We start from the raw sequence: 23,566 nt of genomic DNA, 5'->3' as shown, positions 1-23,566 counted from the left end.
TATCCATTTATCTGTTGAACACACTCCAAATCTTGGACATTATGAATAGTGTTGCAATAAACATTGGAATGCAGGTATCACTTTGCTATACTGATTTTCTTTCTTTTGAGTATATATCTAGCAGTGGAATTGCTGGATAATACAGTAGTTCTATTTTTAGTTTTTGAGGAACCTTCATACTAGGTTGCTGAAATGTTTTCCATAGAGATTGTACTAATTTTCATGCGCACTAACAATATACAAGTGTTCTCCTTTATCCACATCCTTGCCAGCATCAATTGTTGCCTATCTTTTGGACAACAGCCATTTTAAGTGGGTTGAGATGATGTCTTCTTGTAGTTTTGATTTGCATTTCTGTGATGATTAATAATGTTGAGTATTTTTCATACATCTGCTTGCCATTTGTATGTCTTCTTTTGAGAAATTTCTATTCAAATCTTTGGCCCATTCAAAAAACAGAATTATTAGATTTTTTTCATATTGAGTTGTCTGAGCTCCTTACATATTCTTGTTATTAATCCTTTGTTAAATGGATAGTGTATAAATATTTTCTCTAATTCTGTGTGTTGTTGCTTCACTTTGTTGAATGTTTGCTTTGCAGAAAGTTTTTAAACTTGATATGATCCCATTTGTCCATTTTTGCTTTGGTTGTCTGTGCTTTTGAGATATTACTCAAGAAATCTTTGCCAAGACCAATGTCCTGGAGAGTTTCCTGGATATTTTCTTTTAGTAATTTCATAGTTTGAGGTCTTAGATTTAAGTCTTCAATTTATCTTAATTTGATTTTTGTATATGGTGAGAGATAGGGGTCTAGTTTCATTTATTTCTGCATATAGATGTCCAGTTTCCCCAGTACCATTTATTGAAGAAAATATCCTTCCTCCAGTTTATGTTCTTGGCACTTTTGTGAAAAATGAGTTCGTGGTAGGTGTGTGGATTTATTTCTGGGTTCTCCATTCTGTTTCATTGGTCTGTGTATCTGTTTTAATGCCAGTACCATGCTGTTCTGATTACTATAGCTCTGTAGTATAATTTGAAGTCAGGTAATGTGATTCCTTCAGTTTTGTTCTTTTTGCTTTGGATAGCTTTGGCTATTCTGGGTCTTTTGTGGTTCCCTATAAATTATAGAATTTTTTTCTATTTCTATGAAGAATGTCATTGCTGTTTTGATAGGGATTGCATTGAATATGTGGAGTGCTTAGGATAGTATGGACATTTAAAAAGTATTAATTATACCAATCCATCAACATGGAATATCTTTCCATTTTTTGTGTACTTTTCCATTTCTTTTATCAATGTTTTATAGTTTTTATTGTAGAGATCTTTGGTTAAATTATTCCTAGATATTTTATTTTGTGTGTAACTATTGTAATGGGATTACTTCTTCTATTTATTTTTGATTGTTCACTGTTGGCACATAGAAATGTTACTGATCTTTGGATGTTGATTTTGTATCCTGCAACTTTACTGAATTTGTCAGTTCTAATAGTTTTCTTGGGAAGTTTTTAGACTTTTCCAAATATGAGATTATATCTTCTGCAAACAAGAGTAATTTGACTTCTTTCTTTCCAATTTGGATGCCCTTTATATCTTTCTGTTGTCTGATTGCTCCAGCTAGGACTTCCAGTACTATGTTGAGTAACGGTGGTGACAGTGGGCATCTTTGTCATGTTCCAGGTCACAGAGGAAAGGCTTTCAGTTTTCCCCATTGAGTATGATACTAACAGTGGATCTATCATACATGACTTTTATTATGTTGAGGTATGTTCCTTCTATCCCCAGGTTTTTGAGGGCTTTTATCATGAAGGGATGTTAAAATGTATCAATGCTTTTTCAGCATAAATTGAAATAATCATATCGCTCTTATCCTTCATTCTATTGATATGTCACATTGAGTAATTTTGTATATTAAACCATCCTTGCATCCCAGTGATAAGTCCCACTTAGTCATTATGCATCATCCTTCTAATGAATCATTGATTTTGGTTTGCTAGTATTTTGTTGAGGATATTTGCATCAATATTTATCAGAGATAGTAGCCTGTAATTTTGTTTTTTTGTCTGGTTTTGGTGTCAGGGTAATACTGGCCTTGTGGAATGAGTTTGGAAGTATTTCCTCCTCCTCCTCCTCCTCTGTTTTTCAGATTAGTTTAAGTAGGATTGGTATTACTCTTCTTTAAATGTTTGGTAGAATTCAGCAGTGAAGCCATTAGGTCCTGGGTTTATCTTAACTGAAGGATATTTTCTTAAGGCTTTGGTCATGTTCCTTGTTACTAGTCTGCTCAGGTTTTGGTTTTCTTCATGGTTCCATCTTGGTAGTTTGTATGTGTCTAGAAAATTGTCAGTTTCTTCTAGATTTTCCCATTTATTGGCATGTTGTTGCTCATAGTAGCCACTAATGATCCTTTGAATTTCTACAGTATCAGTTGTAATGTCTCCTTTTTCATCTCTGATTTTATTTATTTGTATTTTCTCTCCTTTTTTCTTAATCTGGCAAAAGGTTTGTCAATTTTGTTTAACTTTTCAAAAAGCAAATGTCTTGTTGCATTGATCTTTTGTATTGTTTTTAAATTTCAATTTTATTTATTTCTGCTCTGATATTTATGATTTCTTTTTTTCTATTAATGTTGGGTTGGTTTGCTCTTGCTTTACTTATATATTTATTTATTTATTTATTTATTTATTTATTTTTATTATACTTTAAGCTCTAGGGTACATGTGCACAACATGCAGGTTTGTTACATATGTATACATGTGCCATGTTGGTGTGCTGCACTCATTAACTCATCATTTACATTAGGTATATCTCCTAACACTATTCCTCCCCCTTACCTCCCACCTACAATAGGACTCAGTGTGTGGTGTTCCCCTTCCTGTGTCCAAGTGATCTCATTGTTCAGTTCCCACCTTTGAGTGAGAAAATGTGGTGTTTGGTTTTCTGTTCTTGCAATAGTTTGCTGAGAATGAAGGTTTCCAGCTGCATCCATGTCTCTACAAAGGACACGAACTCATCCTTTTTTATGGCTGCATAGTATTCCATGGTGTACATGTACCACATTTTCTTAATCCAGTCTGTCACTGATGAACATTTCGGTTGATTCCAAGTCTTTGCTATTGTGAATAGTGCCACAATAAACATACATGTGTATGTGTCTTTATAGCAGCATGACTTATAATCCTTTGGGTTTATCCCCAGTAATGGGATGGCTGGGTCAAATGGTATTTCTAGTTCTAGATCCTTGAGGAATCACCACACTGTTTTCCACAATGGTTGAACTAGTTTACAGTCCCACCAACAGTGTAAAAGTGTTCCTATTTCTCTGTATCCTCTCCAGCACCTGTTGTTTCCTGACTTTTTAATGATTGCCATTCTAACTGATGTGAGATGGTATCTCATTGTGGTTTTCATTTGCATTTCTCTGATGGCTAGTGATGATGAGCATTTTTTCATGTGATTGTTGGCTGTATGAATGTCTTCTTTTGAGAAGTGCCTGTTCATATCCTTTGCCCACTTTTTGATGGGTTTGTTTTTTTCTTGCAAATTTGATTGAGTTCTTTATAGGTTCTGGATATTAGCCCTTTGTCAGATGAGTAGATTGCAAAAATTTTCTCCCATTCTGTAGGTTGCCTGTTCACTCTGATGGTAGTTTCCTTTGCTGTGCGGAAGCTCTTTTGTTTAATTAGATCCCATTTGTCAATTTTGGCTTTTGTTGCCATTGCTTTTGGTGTTTTAGACATGAAGTCTTTGCCCAGGCCTATGTCCTGAATGGTATTACCTAGGTTTTCTTCTAGGGTTTTTATGGTTTTAGGTCTAACGTTTAAGTCTCTAATCCATCTTTAATTAATTTTTGTATAAGGAGTAAGGAAAGGATCCAGTTTCAGCTTTCCACTCATGGCTGGCCAATTTTCCCAGCACCATTTATTAAATAGGGAATCATTTCCCCATTTCTTGTTTTTGTCAGGTTTGTAAAAGATCAGATGGCTGTAAATGTGTGTTATTATTTCTGAGGGCTCTCTTCTGTTCTATTGGTCTATATCTCTGTTTTGGTATCAGTACCATGCTATTTTGGTTACTGTAGGCTTGTAGTATAGTTTGAAATCAGGTAGCGTGATGCCTCCAGCTTTGTTCTTTTGGTTTAGGATTGTCTTGGCAATGAGGGGTCTTTTTTGGTTCCATATGAACTTTAAAGCAGTTTTTTCCAATTCTGTGAAGAAAGTCATTGGTAGCTTAAAGGGGATGGCATTGAATCTATAAATTATCTTGGGCAGTATGGCCATTTTCACAATATTGATTCTTCCTATCCATGAGCATGGTGTGTGCTTCCATTTGTTTGTGTCCTCTTTTATTTCACTGAGCAGTGGTTTGTAGTTCTCCTTGAAGAGGTGCTTTACAACTGTTGTAAGTTGGATTCCTAGGTATTTTACTCTCTTTGAAGCTATTGTGAATGGGAGTTCATTCAAGATTTGGCTCTCTGTTTGTCTGTTACTGATGTATAAGAATGCTTGTGATTTTTGCATATTCATTTGTATCCTGAGACTTTGCTGAAGTTGTTTATCAGCTTAAGGAGATTTTGGGCTGAGACCATGTGGTTTTCTAAATATACAATCATGTCATCTGCAAACAGGGACAATTTGACTTCTTCTTTTCCTAACTGAATACCCTTGATTTCTTTCTCTTGCCTGATTGCTCTAACCAGAACTTCCACCACTATGTTGAATAGGAGTGGTGAGAGAGGGCATCCCTGTCTTGTGCCAGTTTTCAAACAGAATGCTTCCAGTTTTGCCCATTCAGTATGATATTGGCTGTGGGTTTGTCATAAACAGCTGTTATTATTTTGAGATACCTTCCATCAATACCGAATTTATTGAGCGTTTTTAGCATGAAGGGCTGTTAAATTTTGTCAAAGGTCTTTTCTGCATCTATTGAGATAATCATGTGGTTTTTGTCTTTGATTCTGTTTATATGCTGTTTTATGTTTATTGATTTGCGAATGTTGAACCAGCCTTGCATCCCAGGGATGAAGCCCACTTGATCATGGTGGATAAGCATTTTGATGTGCTGCTGGATTCATTTTGCCAGTATTTTATTGAGGATTTTTGCTTCAATGTTCATCAGGGATATTGGTCTAAAATTCTCTTTTTTTTTTTGTATCTCTGTCAGGCTTTGGTATCACGATGATGCTGGCATCATAAAATGAGTTAGAGTGGATTCCCTCTTTTTCTATTGATTGGAATACTTTCAGAAGGAATGGTACCAATTCCTCCTTGTACCTCTGCTAGAATTTGGCTGTGAATCTGTCTGGTCCTGGACTTTTTTTGGATGGTAGGCTATTAATTATTGCCTCAATTTCAGTGCCTGCTATTGGTCTATTCACGGATTCAACTTCTTCCTCGCTTAGTCTTGGGAGAGTGTAAGTGTCCAGGAAATTATCCATTTCTTCTAGGTTTTCTAGTTTATTTGCATAGAGGTGTTTATAGTATTCTCTGATGGTAGTTTGTATTTCTGTGGGGTCAGTGGTGATATCCCCTTTATCATTTTTTATTGCATCTATTTGATTCTTCTCTCTTTCCTTCTTTATTAGTCTTGCGAGCGATCTATCAATTTTGTTGATCTTTTCAAAAAACCAACTCCTGGATTCGATGATTTTTTGGAGGGATTTTTGTCTGCTCTGATCTTAGTTATTTCTTGCCTTCTGCTAGCTTTTGAATGCGTTTGCTCTTGCTTCTCTAGTTCTTTTAATTGTGATGTTAGAGTGTCAATTTTAGATCTTCCCTGCTTTTGTGGGCATTTAGTGCTATAAATTTCCCTCTACACACTGCTTTAAATGTGTCCCAGAGATTCTGGTATGTTGTATCTTTGTTCTCATTCGTTTCAAAGAACATCTTTATTTCTGCTTTCATTTCATTATGTACTCAGTAGTCATTCAGGAGCAGGTTGTTCAGTTTCTATGTAGTTGAGCAGTTTTGATTATCTTAGTCCTGAGTTCTAATTTGATTGCGCTGTGGTCTGAGAGACAGTTTGTTGTGATTTCTGTTCTTTTACATTTGTTGAGGAGTGCTTTACTTCCAACTATGTGGTCAATTTTGGAATAAGTGTGATGTGGTGCTGAGGAGAATGTATATTCTCTTGATTTGGGGTGGAGAGTTCTGTAGATGTCTATTAGGTCTGCTTGATGCAGAATTGAGTTCAATTTCTGGATATCCTTGTTAACTTTCTGTCTCATTGATCTGTCTAATGTTGACAGTGGGGTGTTAACGTCTCCCATTATTATTGTATGTGAGTCTGTTTGTAAGTCTCTAAGGACTTGCTTTGTGAATCTGAGTGCTCCTGTATTGGGTGCATATATAGGATAGTTAGCTCTTCCTGTTGAATTGATCCCTTTACCATTATGTAATGGCCTTCTTTTGATCTTTGATGGTTTAAAGTCTGTTTTTATCAGAGACTAGGATTGCAACCCCTGCTTTTTTTTTGTTTTCCATTTGCTTGGTAGATCTTCCTCCATCCCTTTATTTTGAGCCTATGTGTGTCTCTGCATGTGAGATGGGTCTCCTGAATACGGCATACTGATGGGTCTTGACTCTTTATCCAATTTACCAATCTGTCTTTTAATTGGGCCATTTAGTCCGTTTACATTTAATATTGTTATGTGTGATCTTGATCCTGTCATTATGATATTAGGTGGTTATTTTGCTTGTTAGTTGATGCAGTTTCTTCCTAGCATCAGTGGACTTTGAATGTTGACATGTTTTTGCAATGGCTGGTACCTGTTGTTCCTTTTCATGTTTAGTGCTTCCTTCAGGATCTCTTGTAGGGCAGGCCTGGGGGTGACAAAATCTCTAAGCATTTGTTTGTCTGTAAAGGATTTTGTTTCTCCGTCACTTATGAAACTTAGTTTGGCTGGATATGAAATTCTGGGTTGAAAATTCTTTTCTTTAAGAATGTTGAATATTGGCCCCCACTCTCTTCTGGCTTGGAGAGTTTCTGCTGAGAGATCTACTGTTAGTCTGATGGGCTTCCCTTTGTGGGTAACCTGACCTTTCTCTCTGGCTGCGCTTAACATTTTCTCCTTCATTTCAACTTTGGTGAATCTGACAATTATGTGTCTTAGAATTGCTCTTTTTGAGGAGTATCTTTGTGGTGTTCTCTATATTTCCTGAATTTGAATGTTGGTCTGCCTTACTAGGTTGAGGAAGTTCTCCTCGATGATATCCTGCAGAGTGTTTTCCAACTGGGTTCCATTTTCCCCGTCACTTTCAGGCACACCAATCAGACGTAGATTTGGTCTTTTCACATAATCCCATATTTCTTGAAGGCTTTGTTCATTTCTTTTTACTCTTTTTTCTCTACATTTCTCTTCTCACTTCTTTTCATTCATTTGGTCTTCAATCGCTGATACTCTTTCTTCCAGTTAATCGAGTCGGTTATTGAAGCTTGTGCATTTGTCACATAGTTCTTGTGTTATGGTTTTCATCTCTATCAGTTCTTTTAACAACTTCTCCACATTGGTTATTTTCGTTAGCCATTCGTCAAATCTTTTTTCAAGGTTTTTAGTTTCTTTGTGCTGGGTATGTAGTTCCTCCTTTAGCTCTGAGAAGTTTGATTGACTAAAGGCTTCTTCTCTCAACTCTTCAAAGTCATTCTCCGTCCAGCTTTGTTCCATTGCTGGCAATGAGCTGCGTTCTTTGGAGGGGGAGATGAGCTCTGATTTTTTGAATTTCCAGCTTTTCTGAACTGCTTTTTCCCCATCTTTGTGGTTTTATCTGCCTTTGGTCTTTGACGATGGTGATGTACTGATGGGGTTTTGGTGTGGGTGCCTTTTCTGTTTGTTAGGTTTCTTTCTAACAGTAAGGATCCTCAGCTGCAGGTCTGTTGGAGTTTGCTTGAGGTCCACTTCAGACGCTGTTTGCCTGGGTATCAGCAGCGGAGGCTGCAGAAGATAGAATATTGCTGAACAGCGAGTGTTGCTGTCTGATTCTTGCTCTGGAAACTTCGTCTCAGGAGTGTACCCAGCCATGTGAAGTGTGAGGTGTGAGGTGTGAGGTGTCAGTCTGCACCTAGTGGGGGATGTCTCCCAGTTAGGCTACTCAGGGGTCACAGAGCCACTTGAGTAGGCAGTCTGTCCATTCTCAGATCTCAACCTCCATGCTGGGAGATCCACTGCTCTCTTCAAAGCTGTCAGACAGGGACATTTACATCTGCCAAGGTTTCTGCTGCTTTTTGTTTAGGTATGCCCTGTCCCCAGAGGTAGAGTCTACAGAGACAGGCAGGCCTCCTTGAGCTGTGGTGGGCTCCACCCAGTTCGAGCTTCCTGGCAGCTTTTTTTTTTTTACCTACTTAAGCCTCAGGAATGGCAGGTGCCCATCCCCTGGCCTCGCTGCCACCTTGCAGTTAGATCTCAGACTGCTGTGCTAGCAATGAGGGAGGCTCCGTGGGTGTGGGACCCTCTGGGCCAGGTGTGGGATATAATCTCCTGGTGTGCCCTTTGCTAAGACCCTTGGTAAAGCGCAGTATTAGGCTGAGAGTTACCCGATTTTCCAGCTGTAGTGTGTCTCAATTTCCTTTGGCTAGGAAAAGGAATCCCTTCCCCCTTGCACTTCCCAGGTGAGGCAGTGCCTCGCCCTGCTTCAGGTCTCACTGGTCGGGCTGCCCCCGTGGACCAGCACCAACTGTCCGACATGCCCCAGTGAGATGAACCCGGTATCTCAGTTGAAAATGCAGAAATCACCCATCTTCTGTGTCACTCACACTGAGAGCTGGAGACTGGAGCTGTTCCTATTCGGCCATCTTGGGCGTGCCCCCTACTTATTTTTTAAGATGAATTATTAGATTTCTTTTCTACAGTTTTTCCTGTTTGTGATGCAAGCAGTTATAGCTGTGAACTCCCTCTTTGTACTCCTTTTGCTGCACTCCATAGGTTTTTGTATGTTATGTTTCCATTTTTTTCACGGATTTTTTCAATTTCCTTCTTAATTCTTTATTGACCTGCTGGTCTTTCAGGAGTGTGTTGTTTAATTTCCATGTATTTGTATAGTTTCCAAAATTTCTTGTTATTAATTTCTAGGGTTTTTATTTTTTATTTAGTTTTTTTTCTTTTTGAGATGGAGTTTTACTCTTGTTGCCCAGGCTGTAGTGCAATGGCACGATCTCGGCTCACCACAACATGTGCCTCCTGAGTTCAAGTGATTCTCCTGCCTCAGCCTCCCAAGTAGCTGGGATTATGGGCATGCACTACCACACCTGCCTAATTTTTGTATCTTTAGTAGCGATTGAGTTTCTTCCTGTTGCTCGCACTGGACACAAACTGCCGACCTCAGTTGATCTGCTCACCTCAGCCTCCCAAAGTGCTGGGGTTACAGGCATGAGACACTGCACCTGGCTGATTTCTAGTTTTATTCCATTGTAGTCAGAGAAGATGCTTGATATTATTTCAATATTTGTGTGTGTGTGTGTGAGAGGGAAACATTACGTTTCTTCCTATCTAGGACATGGAGCTGGTGCAGCCCACTCACCCTGTACAGAGACATCAATGAATCTTATCAGGAGTTCCTCTCAGCCATAGTCATCAAACCCCATGTCTATGCTCATCACCGAGTTATTTATGGTCAAGCCAGCTTTGCCCAGCTGTGGCTCTGCATCCCCACAGAACAGGAAGCTTAGGGAACTGGGTACTCCAATGTCCAGCCTATCACTTGAAACAACAGAGAACATCTTACAGTAAACAAAGATCCACTACATACCCATCTGCTTGTGCCACAGCTGGTTCTTACCTGTAAGTGCCATCTACTTGCTTGTAAGTTGAATCGGACAGTTTAATATAAAATCTGTTGACAAAGGGCATAGGGCTGTAGAAGAAAAGCCAAAAGACCTTACCCAATATACTCTACAGTCACACCCCATAGGAAGGGAGAGAAGGATAAAGGAAAAGAAAAAAATAAGAAAAGAAAAAATTCTATCCACAGAAAAATAGTTTCAAAAATTAAAAGTGGCAGCCTCTCCAAATGAGAAGGAACCATCAGAAGAATTCTAACACTGTGAAATATCTGAACATTGTAAACCACCAAAGGATCATGCTGGCTCCCCAGAAATGAACTCTAAGCAAAATGGGAACTCAGAAATGACATATAAAGGATTCAAAATATAGATTGCAAAGAAGATCAATGAAATTCAAGACAAAATTGAAAATTAACACAAAAAACTACCAAAGCAATCTGGGAAATGAAGAAAAAGATGGACATCTTTAAAAAATCAATCAGAATTCTGGAATTGAAAAATTCGCTTAAAGAATTTCAGAATACAAGGCCGGGCGTGGTGGCTCAAGCCTGTAATCCCAGCACTTTGGGAGGCCGAGAATGGCAGATCAAAAGGTCAGGAGATCGAGACCATCCTGGCTAACCTGGTGAAACCCTGTCTCTACTAAAAAATACAAAAAAAACTAGCCGGGCGAGGTGGCGGGTGTCTGTAGTCCCAGCTACTTGGGAGGCTGAGGCAGGAGAACGGCTTGAACCCGAAAGGCGGAGCTTGCAGTGAGCTGAGATCCGGCCACTGCACTCCAGTTTGGGCGACAGAGCAAGACTCTGTCTCAAAAAAAAAAAAAAAAAAAAAAGAATTTCAGAATACAATGGAAAGATTTATAAATAGACTAGACCAAGTCCAAGAAAAAATTTCAAGGTCTGAAGACCAGTCTTTTGAACTAAACCAGTCAGATAGAAATAAAGAAAAATAGTTTTTAAAAATGAAGAAAGCCTTTGAGAAATACGTGATCATGTCTAGCAACCAAACCTATGAATTATTGGCATTCCTGAGAGAGAAGATAAAGTAAACAACGTGGAAAATGCATTTGAGGGAATACTTCAAAAATTTTCAAGAAGGAAGAGCAACAAAGTCTGGATGACAGCACATCAATGTGCATCATAATTTGCTGAATTTCTTAAGACCACTTTTGAGATCTACCGCTCAGAAAAAAGTTCTTTTGAAAATATTACTGCTCCTGACCATGCATCTAATCATGGCACCCATGAGCTCTGATGGAGATGTATCAGGAGAGTTCTTTTCATTGCTGACAACACAACTTTTATTTTGCGGTCATGAATCAAATAGTAATTTCAAATTGTAAGTCTTATCATTTGATACGTACAGTTCAGAAGGTGATCCCTGCTAGAGATAGTCATTCCTGTGATTAATGAGGGCAAAGTAAATTAAAAACCTTTTCAAAAAGGTTAAGAACATTGGTAATTCATGGGAGGATTCAAACTATCAATATTAACATGAGTTAGAAGAAATTGATTCCAACCCTCATAGATGACTTGGAGTTTCAAGACTTCAGTAAAGAAAGTAAATGCAGATGTGGTGGAAATAGCAAGAGAATTAGAAGTGGAGCTTGAAAATGTAACTAAATTGCTGCAATCTTATGATCAAACTGTAATGGATGAGGAGTTGCTTCTTACAGATGAGCAATGAAATTGTTTCCTTGACAATGAATCTACTACTGTTGAACATTGTTAACATGACAAAAGAAAGGATTTAAAATATTATGCAAATTTTGTAGGGGAAGAAGTAGCAGGATTTCAGAGGATTGATTCCAATTTTGGAAGAAGTTTTACTGTGGATGAAATGTTATCAAACAGCATCACATGCTATAGAAAAGTCTTTTATGAAAGGAAAAGTCAATGTGGTAGACTTCATTGTTTTCTCATTTAAAGAAATTTTTACAACCACTCAAAGATTCAGCAAACACTACCATGATCAGTCAGCAGCCATCAACACTGAGCTAACACTCTCCACTAGCAACAAGATTATGACTTGCTGAAGACTCTAATGATTATTAGCATTTTGTAACCATAAAGTATTTTACTTTATTTTATTTTATTTATTTTAATTTCTCTCTTTACATGATTTTTTTTCTTTTTTTAAATTTCTTTTCATTGTTATTATTATACTTTAAGTTCTAGGGTACATGTGCATAACGTGCAGGTTTGTTACATATGTATACTTGTGCCATGTTGGTGTGCTGCACCCATCAACTCGTCAGCACCCATCAACTCGTCATTTACATCAGGTATAACAATGTACAAAACTGGATGGAAAGCTACATTTTTGGTTATGAGGATGACCAGGCATATCTTGAAGATACTGTATTTTCAATTCCAGACCACCACAATAATGAAAATATTTCAATACTAAATACTAAAATACTAAAATATTTCAATTAAAATATTAAAGTATTTTAAAATTAAGTTATGCACACTTTTAAGATGTAATGCTATTGCACACTTAACCTATAGTATAGTGTAAATGTAACTTTTATACATACTGGGAAACCAAAATATTCACGTGTCCTGCTCTATTGAAATATTTTCATTATTGTAATGACTGTCATCAAATTTGGGTTGTTTTAAGCCATTGTTTCTTCAAATATTCTGTCTATTTATCTCTTTTCTTCCTTGGATTTCCATAATGCATATCTTGGTCTGCTTCATGGAGGGGGGTCCTACAGATCCCTTAGGTTCTATTTAATTTTCTTTAATCTTTTTTTCACTCTGTTCATCAGGCTTGATACTTTTCACTGACCTATCTATCTTCATGATCTCTGATTCTTCTGCTGGCTCAAATCTGCTTTCGAATTCCTCTGGTGAATTTTTAATCTCAGTTATTATACTCTTAAGCTCCAGAATTTCTTTTTGGTTTAATTTTAGATTTTTATCTCCTTATTAACATTTATATTTTGTTCATACATCTTTTGTTTAACCTTTATCATATCTTAGTTTGTGAATTCAAAATACCTGAGACAAGTGTCAGTCAATTTAGGAAGCTCATTTTGCCAAGATTAAGGACACACCCATGACACAACCTCAGGAGATCCTGATAACATGTGGTCAAAGTGGTCAGGGAACAGCTTAGTTTTATACATTTTAGGGAGACATGAGACGTCAGTAAATATACGTAAGATTTTAATTTATCTGGTCTGGAAAGATGGGACAACTCAAAGTGGGGATTGGGGTTCAGGACATAGGTAGATAAAAGACAAATGATTGCATTCTTTTGGGTTTCTGATTAGCCTTTTGCTGAATACACAATTTATAGCAATAGTCACTTATTCCTTAGTCTGGCTTAGTAAAACAATAAGGCAGAGGAAGCAATCAGATAATTGTCTCACATAAACAGAGAGATGACTTTGAGTTCTGTCTGTCCCTTGTCCAAAAGTAATTTTCTTGTGGGCAAATTGTGAGGGAGGTTGGTAGCTTTTTAAACTCTTTGTAGCTATCTTATTTAGGAATAGAGTGAGAAGCAGGTTTGTCCAACAGTTCCCAGTTGACTTTTCCCTTTGGCTTAGTGATTTTGGGACCCTGAGATTTATTTTCCTTTCACATTTTCTAGCATTTTTTTTTTCAATCTTTTGGAAAAAGCATTTCTCAAGAAAACGAGTCTCTGGTTTCAGGTTTTGTCTGATCTCTCATGGTTAGAACAATTTACTCCTAGATGGATAGGTTCCATATTGTTAGGAAAACTCATTTTTAGCAGGTGGTAAAGTCCCACATTTTATGAAGAGAAAACCAGAAGAGGAAGGGAGAAAAACAGCAACAAAAAGAACATGAAGGGCTGTTGAATTTTGTTGAAGGACTTTTCTGCATTTATTGAGATAATCATGTGGTTTTTGTCTTTGGTTCTGTTTATGGGATGGATTATGTTTACTGATTTGCTTATGTTGAACCAACCTTGCATCCCAGGGATGAAGCCAACTTGATCTTGGTGGATAAGCTTTTTGATATGCTGCTGGATTCAGTTTGCCAGTATTTTATTGAGCATTTTTGCATCGACGTTCATTAGGGATATTGGCCTAAAATTCTCTTTTTTTGTTGTGTCTCTGCCAGGCTTTGGTGTCAGGATGATGCTGACCTCATAAAATGAGTTAGGGAGGATTCTCTCTTTTTCTGTTGATTGGAATAGTTTCAGAAGGAATGGTACCAGCTCCTCTGTGTACCTCTATAGTATTCTGTGATGGTAGTTTGTATTTCTGTGGGATTGGTGGTGATATCCCCTTTATCATTTTTTATTGCATCTATTTTTTTCTTCTCTTTTTTCTTATTTATTAGTCTTGCCAGTGGTCTATCAATTTTGTTGATCTTTTCAAAAAACCAATTCCTGGATTCATTGATTTTCTGAATTTTTTTTTCTTTTGTGTGTGTTTGTGTGTGTGTGTCTCTACCTCTTTCAGTTCTGTTCTGATCTTACTTATTTCTTGCCTTCTGCTAGCTTTTGAATGTGTTTTTTCTTACTTCTCTAGTTCTTTTAATTGTGATGTTAGGGTGTCGATTTTAGATCTTTCCTGGTTTCTCTTGTGGGCATTTAGTGCTATAAATTTCCCTTCACATACTTCTTTAAATGTATCTCAGAGATTCTGCTATGTTGTGTTTTTATTCTCATTGGTTTCAAAGAACATCTTTATTTCTGCCTTCATTTTGTTATTTAAGCAGTAGTGAATCAGGAGCAGGTTGCTCAGTTTCCATGTAGTTGTGCAGTTTTGAGTAAGTTTAATCCTGAGTTCTAGTTTGATTGCACTGTGGTCTGAGAGACAGTTTGTTGTGATTTCTGTTCTTTTACATTTGCTGAGGAATGCTTTACTTCCAACTATGTGGTCAGCTTTGGAATAAGTGTGATGTGGTGCTGAGAAGAATGTATATTCTGTTGATTTGGGGTGGAGAGTTCTGTAGATGACTATTAGGTCCACTTGATGCAGAGCTGAGTTCAAATCCTGGATATCCTTGTTAACCTTCTGTCTCATTGATCTGTCTAACATTGACAGTGGGGTGTTAAAATCTCCCATTATTGAGTGGGAGTCTAAGTCTCTTTGTAGGTCTCTAAGGACTTGCTTTATGAATCTGGGTGCTCCTGTATTGGGTGCATATATATTTAGGATAGTTAGCTCTTCTTGTCGAATTGATCCCTTTACCGTTATATAATGGTCTTCTTTGTCTCTTTTAATCTTTGTTGGTTTAAAGTCTGTTTTATCCGAGACTCTGCTTTTTTTTGTTTTCCATTTCCTTTGTAGATCTTCCTCCATCCCTTTATTTTGAGCCTATGTGTGTCTTTTCATGTGAGATGAGGCTCCTGAATAAAGCGCACTGATGGGTCTTGACTCTTTATCCAAAGTGCCAGTCTGTGTCTTTTAATTGGAGCATTTAGCCTATTTACATTTAAGGTTAATATTGTTATATGTGAATTTGATCCTGCCATTACAATGTTAGCTGGTTATTTTGCCCATTAGTTGATGCAGTGTCTTCCTCGCATTGATTGTCTTTACAATTTGGCATGTTTTTACAGCGTCTGGTACTGGTTGTTCCTTTCCATGTTTAGTGCTTTCTTCAGGATCTCTTGTAAGGCAGGCCTGGTGGTGAGAAAATCTCTCAACATTTGCTTGTCTGTAAAGGATTTTATTTCTCCTCCCCTTATGAAGCTTAGTTTGGCTGGATATGAAATTCTGGGTTGAAAATTCTTTTCTTTAAGAATGTTGAATATTGGCCCCCACTCTCTTCTGGCCTGTGGAGTTTCTGCCGAGAGATCTGCTGTTAGTCTGATGGGCTTCCCTTTGTGCATAACCCATCCTCTCTCTCTGACTGCCCTTAACATTTTTTCCTCCATTTCAACCTTGGTGAATCTGACAATTGTTTGTCTTGGGGTTGGTCTTCTCGAGGAGTATTTTTGTGGTGTTCTCTGTATTTCCTGAATTTGAATGTTGGTCTGCCTTGCTAGGTTGGGAAGTTCTCCTGGATAATATCCTGAAGAGTGTTTTCCAGTTTGGTTCCTTTCTCCCTGTCACTTTCAGGTACACCAATGAAACGTAGATTTGGTCTTTTCACATAGTCCCATTTTTCCTGGAGGCTTTGTTTATTTCTTTTTACTCTTTTTTCTCTAATCTTCTCTTCTTGCTTCATTTCATTAATTTGATCTTCAATCACTGATACCCTTTCTTCCACTTGATTGAATCAGCTTCTGAAGCTTGTGCATGCATCATGTAGTTCTTGTGCCATGGTTTTCAGCTCCATCAGGTCATTTAAGGTCTTCTCAACATTGTTTATTCTAGTTATCCATTTTTCTATTCTTTTTTCAAGGTTTTTAGCTTCCTTACCATGGGTTCAAACATCCTCCTTTAGCTCGAAGAAGTTTGTCATTACTGACCTTCTGAAGTGTACTTCCGTCAACTTGTTAAAGTCATTCTCCATCCAGCTTTGTTCCCTTGCTGGTGAGGAGCTATGATCCTTTGGAGAAGAGGTGGTCTGGTTTTTAGAATTTTCAACTTTTCTGCTCTGGTTTCTCCCCATCTTTGTGGTTTTATCTACCTTTGGTCTTTGACAATGGTGAACTACAGGTGGGGTTTTGATGTGTTTGTCCTTTTTGTAGCTATTGATGCTATTTCTTTCTGTTTGTTAGTTTTCCTTCTAACAGTCAGGTCCCTCAGCTGCAGGTCTGTTGGAGTTTGCTGGAGGTCCAATCCAGAACCCGTTTGCCTGGTTATCACCAGTGGAGGCTGCGGAACAGCAAATTTTGCAGAACAGCAAGTATTGCTGCCTGATCCTTCCTCTGGAAGCTTCGTCTCAGAGGGGCACTGTGCTGGGAAAATCACTGCTGTCTTCAAACTGTCAGACAGGGACATTTAAGTCTGCAGAAGATTCTGCTGCCATTTGTTTAGCAATGCCCTGCCCCCTGAGGTGGAGTCTACAGAGGCAGGCAGGCCTTGCTGAGCTGTGGTGGACTCCACCCAGTTCGAGCTTCCTGGCTGCTTTGTTTACTTACTCAAGCCTCAGCAATGGTGGATGCCCTTCCCCCAGCCAGGCTTCCACCTTGCAGTTTGATCTCGGACTGCTGTGCTAGCAGTGAGCAAGGCTCCATGGGCGTGGGACCTGCTGAACGAGGCACAGCATATAATCTCCTGATGTGCCTTTTGCTAAGACCATTGGAGAAGGGCAGTATTTGGGCAGCATTGCCCCAAGTTTCCTGATGCAGTGTCTCATGGCTTCCCTTGGCTAGAAAAGGGAAATCCCCCAACCCCTTGTTCTTCCTAGGTGAGGTGATGCCCCGCCCTGTTTTGGCTTGCCCTACATGGGCTGTGCCCACTGTCCAACCAGTCCCAATGAGATGAACCAAGTACCTTAGTTGGAAACACAAAAATCACCCATGTTCTGCATCGATCACCCTGAGAGCTGTAGATCGGAGCTCCTATTCAGCCATTCTGGAATTGGGGGGCCTCTATTTTTATTATTTTTTATCTTTAGATATCAACAGTCTGATTGTAAAGTTTATATGGAGAGGCCAAAAAACCCAGAACAGCCAACGTTAAGGAGAACAAAGTCAAATGATTAACCTTACCCAATTCAACTTCATGACTTATTTTAAAGCTACAGTAATCAATAGAGTGTGCCATTGGTGAAAAAATAGTCAAATAGATTAATGCAAATGAGTAAAGAGCTTGAAATAGATAATCAGAAATACAGTCAAGTGATCTTCGGAAAAAAAGCAAAGGCAATTCAATGGGAAAAAATAGTCTTTTCCACAAAGACTAATGGAGTAACTGGAGATTCATATACAGAAAAATGAATTTGGAAATAAGCCTTACATCTTTAATGAAAGTTAACTTCTAAATATAAAATGCAAAACTATGAAACTCTGATAACATGAGGTAGGAAAAAATAAAGATGACCTTGATCTGGCAATGGTTTTTAAAATACTACAATGAAGGTACAATCCATGAAATAAAGAATAACTAAGCTGGCCTTTATTAAAATTTAAAATTTCTACTCCACAAAAGACACTATCAAGGGGATGAGATGCCAAGACACAGATTGGGACAAATATTTTCAAAAGATATATCTGATAAATGACAGCTATCTAAAATTTTTTAAAACTCAATGATTAGAAATCAGACACCTTGTTTAAAAAAATGGGCAACTGATCTTAACAGATACCTCACCCAAGAAGACATACAGGTGGCAAATAAAGATATGAAAAGTTCTCATCATTAAATATCATTAGGGACCTGCAAACTAAAACCCCAATGAGATACTATTACACACTTATACAGTGGCTAAAATTCAAAACACTGAAAGAACCAAATGCTGACAAGGATGTGCAACAATGAGAACTATTAGTCATTGCTGGTGGAAATGCAAATGGTACAGACACTTCAGGTGACAGTTGGGCAGTGTCTAATAAAACTAAAATATGTTTACTATGTTATCTAGTAGTTGTGCTCCTTGGCATTTGCCAAATGAATTGAAAATATATTTCCACACAAAAATGTGCACATGGATATTTATAGAAGTTTTATTCATCATTGTCAAAAATTAGAAATCACCAAGATGTTCTTCAATAGATAAATGAATAAGCAACGTGGTAAACCTATACAATGAATGTTATTTAGTGTTAAAAAGAAATGAACTATCAAGACTTGAAAAGACATGGAGAAACTTTATACATATTAGTAAGTTAAATCTTAAAATGCTACATACTGTATGATTCCAAACACATGATATTCTGGAAAAGGCAAAACTATGCCGACACTGCAAAGATTATTTGTTGCTAGGGCTCACAAGTAAGACAGGGTGGACAGGTAGAGCACAAAGGGTTTTAAGGTCAGTAAAGCTGTTTTATGTGATACTACAATGGTGGATACATGTCATTATGCTTTAGTCAAATCCCATAGAATGTACAACACAAAGAATGAACCCCACATAACCTATGAGCTTTGGATGATGATGATGTGTCAATGTTGGTTCATTGATTGTAACCTATGAGAGTTCTTAATTGTGAGAGAGGCTGTGTGTGGGTGCAGGGAAAGAGACGTGGTAATTATATACTTTCCACTTAGTGTTGCTGGAAACCCCAAACTGCTGTTAAGAAATACATTTTTCTAAAGCCTCCTCTAACCCACCATTCTAGTCAAGCTGAGGTTTGTATTACTCAGTAACTGTGGAGGGCTTAATGTTGATACTCCCCTGATCATTTGGACTGAGATGTGAATTCTATGAGATGGGATATGACATGTCACTGAACTGGGAATTGAAAAACTGGGATTCTAAGTCTTATACTGAGGCATTGTGATACTGTCTCACTGGGTCAACAATTGCTCATTTCTAAAAAAACAAAGCAAACCCTGTTTAGAATAGTTGATCTCAGAGATCCCTTATGTCTTCAAATTATCTATAATTCTTTCATTCTGTACACTGAAAGGTCTAAGGAGAAGCCTCAGCTCAACAGAAGAGAGGAGGAGCAGAGCTGGGACACCTAGCTCTAAAGGAATGAAATTATTTTTCTAAAGAGAGTAACTAAGCTTATTTTACCCAAAATAAGGTAGCATATTTCTGTTAGAGTTCAGAGTTACATGAGTCAAGGACCAAGTTTTTGCTTTTCTTTGCTCTGTATAAAGGGTTCTCCAAGGCCTTTGACTTATCCAAGTACTAAAGGTTATAAAACCAAACTCTTCTGACCCCCAATCTAGTCAATTTGGGCTGTAATTATTAATGAAACTAATGTTTATTTTGAGAATCATTTACTAGACTGAACCATAAAATACTGAACCTTAGTACACAATCAGTAAATACCTGTGGACTCAATTGAACTGAATGTTTTGCTTGAAATGAAACCTTCAAGATGCAGGGCTTATGGGTTCTAGTCTCAGCTCTAGCAGCAGCAGACACCATGTTCTTGGCTACAGTACTGAATCTTCAAGGCTCAGCCTCCTCATTCCTGAAATGGGTCAATTCTATTGTAAGCAAAGGCAATTGAGAGATTCCCAAGGTACATGAGGTGTGAGAATTCTCTGTAAATTTTTAGAATCCCTGTTAAAAATGACCAGTAAAACATTGTGCAATTGTGTCTTAACATAACTTAATTTTTCTTTATAAGAGAACTGGAGATAACCTCACTAGGGAATTTAGAACAAATATGATGATATCTTTAAAGAAAATGGCTTTGCGTAAGTATTGTCATTAGTGATCTAGTAAAGTGTATCTTTCTAGTTGTATTTAGGCCCTCAACTCAAAATGTCAGTTCCCATTAAGGTCTATACATTGAGGTGGTTTTGTGCTATGAGTCCATTTAGTGATTTCCCTACCTCCCACCCTCTATTAGATTCACAGCTGTTGTTCTGTCCATAATTTCCTATGCTTGCTTTGCTTTATTACGTTATTTTTGAAAATGAGAGACCAAAAACAATAGAAAGCAGCCGTGTCTGGAGGTGACCGGGAGGTCAAGAAGCCTTAGTTTCTCAAGCCCTTAGCACCAAATTCTCTGAGATCAGTGGTTCCCTCAGTTACACTGAGCGTTTCACCTCTGCAGTGATGGAGAAGTGAGAACTTTTATTTTTTCTCATGAGCATCCCTGGGGCTGTTTTGCTTAGATAAATAAGGGGTTCTATTTAATGTGAATCCTGTTTTATGAACAGAATCAATGTGGTATATATTCAGAATGACTAATGTTTGGAAGTTTGTTTTGTTTTGCTAAAACATAGTTTTAGCAAACAATTTTTTTTTTTTTTTCGAATTTGGGTCTTCTGTTCTGAAGGCATCTCTAGATGTAAGAGATAATTCACCATGATGGGCATCAGAAGACCTCAGCTCAAATCCCAGTTCTGCTAGCTATGAACTGTGTGGCACCAACAGGTGTCCTGTTCTCCCAGGGTCTCCCTTTTCCCATTTGAAAAATAAAAAATAACAATTCCTGCTTTCATGTGTTTTTTTCAGGAGGTTTAATGGTAAGGGTGTTTATATCTGCTAAGCTAATTTACTTGATATATGTTTGGTTATTTAAGATATATGATTTATGTTAGCTATTTCATGTTTCGGCTGCTGTATTTTTAGTGGGCTATATTAAATAGATGATTTCATTATAAAGGACAAAGTCTCCTAATCTTTGATATATCATTGACATACTTTCAAAATATACAAGGCATAGAATACATCAATTTCCCTCAAAATCATAAATTCCCAACTGGTTATTAATCTAAGAATTCAGAATTTTGAGTAATTGTTTTTGCATCAGATTATTTACTTCAGTGCTCTCAATTATGATGGTGCAATGGAACCACTTGGGTTAACCTTTTTTTTTTTTTTTTTTTAATTACCAATACCTAGGCTCCAAAGTGGGCACTGGAATGAAGGAGAGCAAGACCAAAGGACATTTTATTTTTATCTTTATCAGTGGGTCAAAGTCCTTTCAGAAGGAGCATATAGTGGACCTAGGTGATTGGTAACTTTATACGTCAAAAAGGCACACACTGAATTAGCATGGAGTGTTATAAAAGGCTTGGAGCGCAAGCTCACCGTTGTCTTAACAAGAAGAGAAGGCTTCAATGGATTCTCTTGTGGTCCTTGTGCTCTGTCTCTCCTGTTTGCTTCTCCTTTCACTCTGGAGACAGAGCTCTGGGAGAGGAAAACTCCCGCCTGGCCCCACTCCTCTCCCAGTGATTGGAAATATCCTACAGATAGATATTAAGGACGTCAGCAAATCCTTAACCAATGTAAGTATGCTCCTTGAGTGGCTTGCAAAAGGTAAGTAAATTCACCTATGGTTTTTGAATAAAATATATCCCTAGAGGTACATTGTTACAAGAGATCATTGTAAAGTAAAATACTTTGAAAGGCTTTTGTTGCCTTTTCTCCATCACTGCAGAGGTGAAACCTCAGTGTAACTGAGTCTGTCAGGGTCAGAAATAGTGGAATGCAATCATGTATTTTGTGAGTAGAGAAAGATTTAGGTCTTTGCATGTTAGATTCAAAATAACAAAGTGTCAATAGTTTGAAATGTTGTGTTCCTTCTTTATTTCATAGTCATTTGCTATAATTTTTGGCTGAAGGTAAATGGTAAGGGATGTGTTTGTTATTAGAGATTTTATTATGTAGGTCCTCTACTATATTAGCCATGTGTTTTATTCAGAATAGCTGTGAAAATTGAACTTTTCTGAAGAAATAATTTATGCCTGTTGTAAAGGAAATAGCTATGGGTTCAGGACCAGCAAAAGCAGATAAGTAGTAGATAGGAAGTTATAGATTTCCATTATTGGATCCACAAATTAATGTTTTAATTAAACTATAGCTACAATATATAAACCCCAACATGACCTTAGGGTTTAGTAATAGTAGGAAGAGGGGTAGAAGATGTATAAGTATTAGGGTTTTCTTCTCGAGTGAAAGATGGTTTAACAGTGTTAATATGATATGTGAATACCCCTCATTGTGTAATAATTAGCACATACAGAAAGTAAAGGGCTGTGATTAGTATAGTATAGTAAACCTTATAAGCATGCTGGTATGATTAGACCAATGAAATGAGGTATAGTTATGAAGATGACTACTAGAGTGATGGTAGGGCACAGGGCAAGGTTGGCAAGGCTGGTTAGGAGTCATCATGTGGCTATCAGGGGAGAAGTGTTTGAAGGACCCATGTTATTAGTATGGTTTGGCTGTGTACTTGTTTGTAGTTTGAGTTTACAAGGCAGAATAGTACAGATGAGGTTAGTCCTTGGGCAATTATTAGGGCAGTTGTGCCTGTAAAACTTCAGGTGGTTTGAATGAGAATAGCCGTGATAATAAGGGCTTATGGCTTATGGAAGAGTAAGTAATGAGTGATTTTAGATCAGTTTGGCACAGACAAATGGAGCTTGTTATGATTATTCCTCATAGGGATAGTATGAGGGAGGAATAAGCTATAAACTCTGTTAGGGGGTTAAGGATTAAGGTGATTCGTATAATCCCATAGCCACCTAATTTTAGGAGTATTGCTGTGGGGACTATTGATCCAGCAACGGGGACCTCTACATGGGCTTTTGGGAGTCCTAGGTGGAGTCCATAGAGAGGTGATTTTACTGTAAATGCTATGATGCATGCTAATCATAAAAGGCTATTAGACAGGAAGTTATTAGTTATCGAAGCTGGATATTTGTGTTAAGGTAGGCCCGAGAGTGCTGCTGATAAATTTCTCAAGCATGAGTGTTTGAGTAAGTGGAGTTTCAAATTTGGGTCTTCTGTATATTAGCTGTGGGATACTGCAAATGAATTTGTCATTCTCTTAGCTCAGTGTGTTTGTTTAAAGTTGAGCAAATAGACCTGCTGAATATGTTGATGTGAGGATTAATTGTAATCTGTGTAGCAAGTGTCTGACCATTGCCTTGCACATCATAGGCCATCTGAGTGGCAAGTATAATAATCATCATCATGTTTATATATATAATTCAGAAATATTTGAGCCTGTATGACTGAATAAAAGCATACAAATACAATGAAAATATGAATCTAAGTCAGGCTTAGTAAATGGATGAAATAGTGACTTCATTTGCTGTTACCTGTATCTCTTTTTCTAGCTCTCAAAAGTCTATGGCCCTGTGTTCACTCTGTATTTTGGCCTGGAACGCATGGTGGTACTGCATGGATACGAAGCAGTGAAGGAAGCCCTGATTGATCTTGGAGAGGAGTTTTCTGGAAGGGGACATAATCCATTGGCTGACAGAGCTAATAGAGGATTTGGTAGGTGTGCATGTGCCTATTTCAGCATAGGTCATGGGGATGGGGAGGATGGAAAA

At 37.8% G+C, this 23,566-nt stretch overlaps 1 protein-coding gene across 1 annotated transcript in view; it reads left to right on the top strand.

The window, feature by feature from the left end:
• The first annotated feature begins 21,340 nt into the window (after positions 1 to 21,340).
• Positions 21,341 to 23,566, top strand: part of LOC111552212 (cytochrome P450 2C19) — a 57,755-nt gene continuing 55,529 nt past the window's right edge. Inside the window, exons 1-2 of the mRNA XM_026454838.1 lie at positions 21,341 to 21,508; positions 23,348 to 23,510. Of these exons, the coding sequence (XP_026310623.1) occupies positions 21,341 to 21,508; positions 23,348 to 23,510 (331 nt within the window). The remainder of the gene's footprint in view (positions 21,509 to 23,347; positions 23,511 to 23,566) is intronic.

The sequence above is a fragment of the Piliocolobus tephrosceles genome, chromosome 9 (genome assembly GCF_002776525.5).
Source record: "Piliocolobus tephrosceles isolate RC106 chromosome 9, ASM277652v3, whole genome shotgun sequence".
In the NCBI taxonomy this organism is placed as follows: domain Eukaryota; kingdom Metazoa; phylum Chordata; class Mammalia; order Primates; family Cercopithecidae; genus Piliocolobus; species Piliocolobus tephrosceles.
The sequence above is the reverse complement of the archived record's forward strand: the minus strand, read 5'-3'. Positions and strand labels throughout refer to the sequence as shown.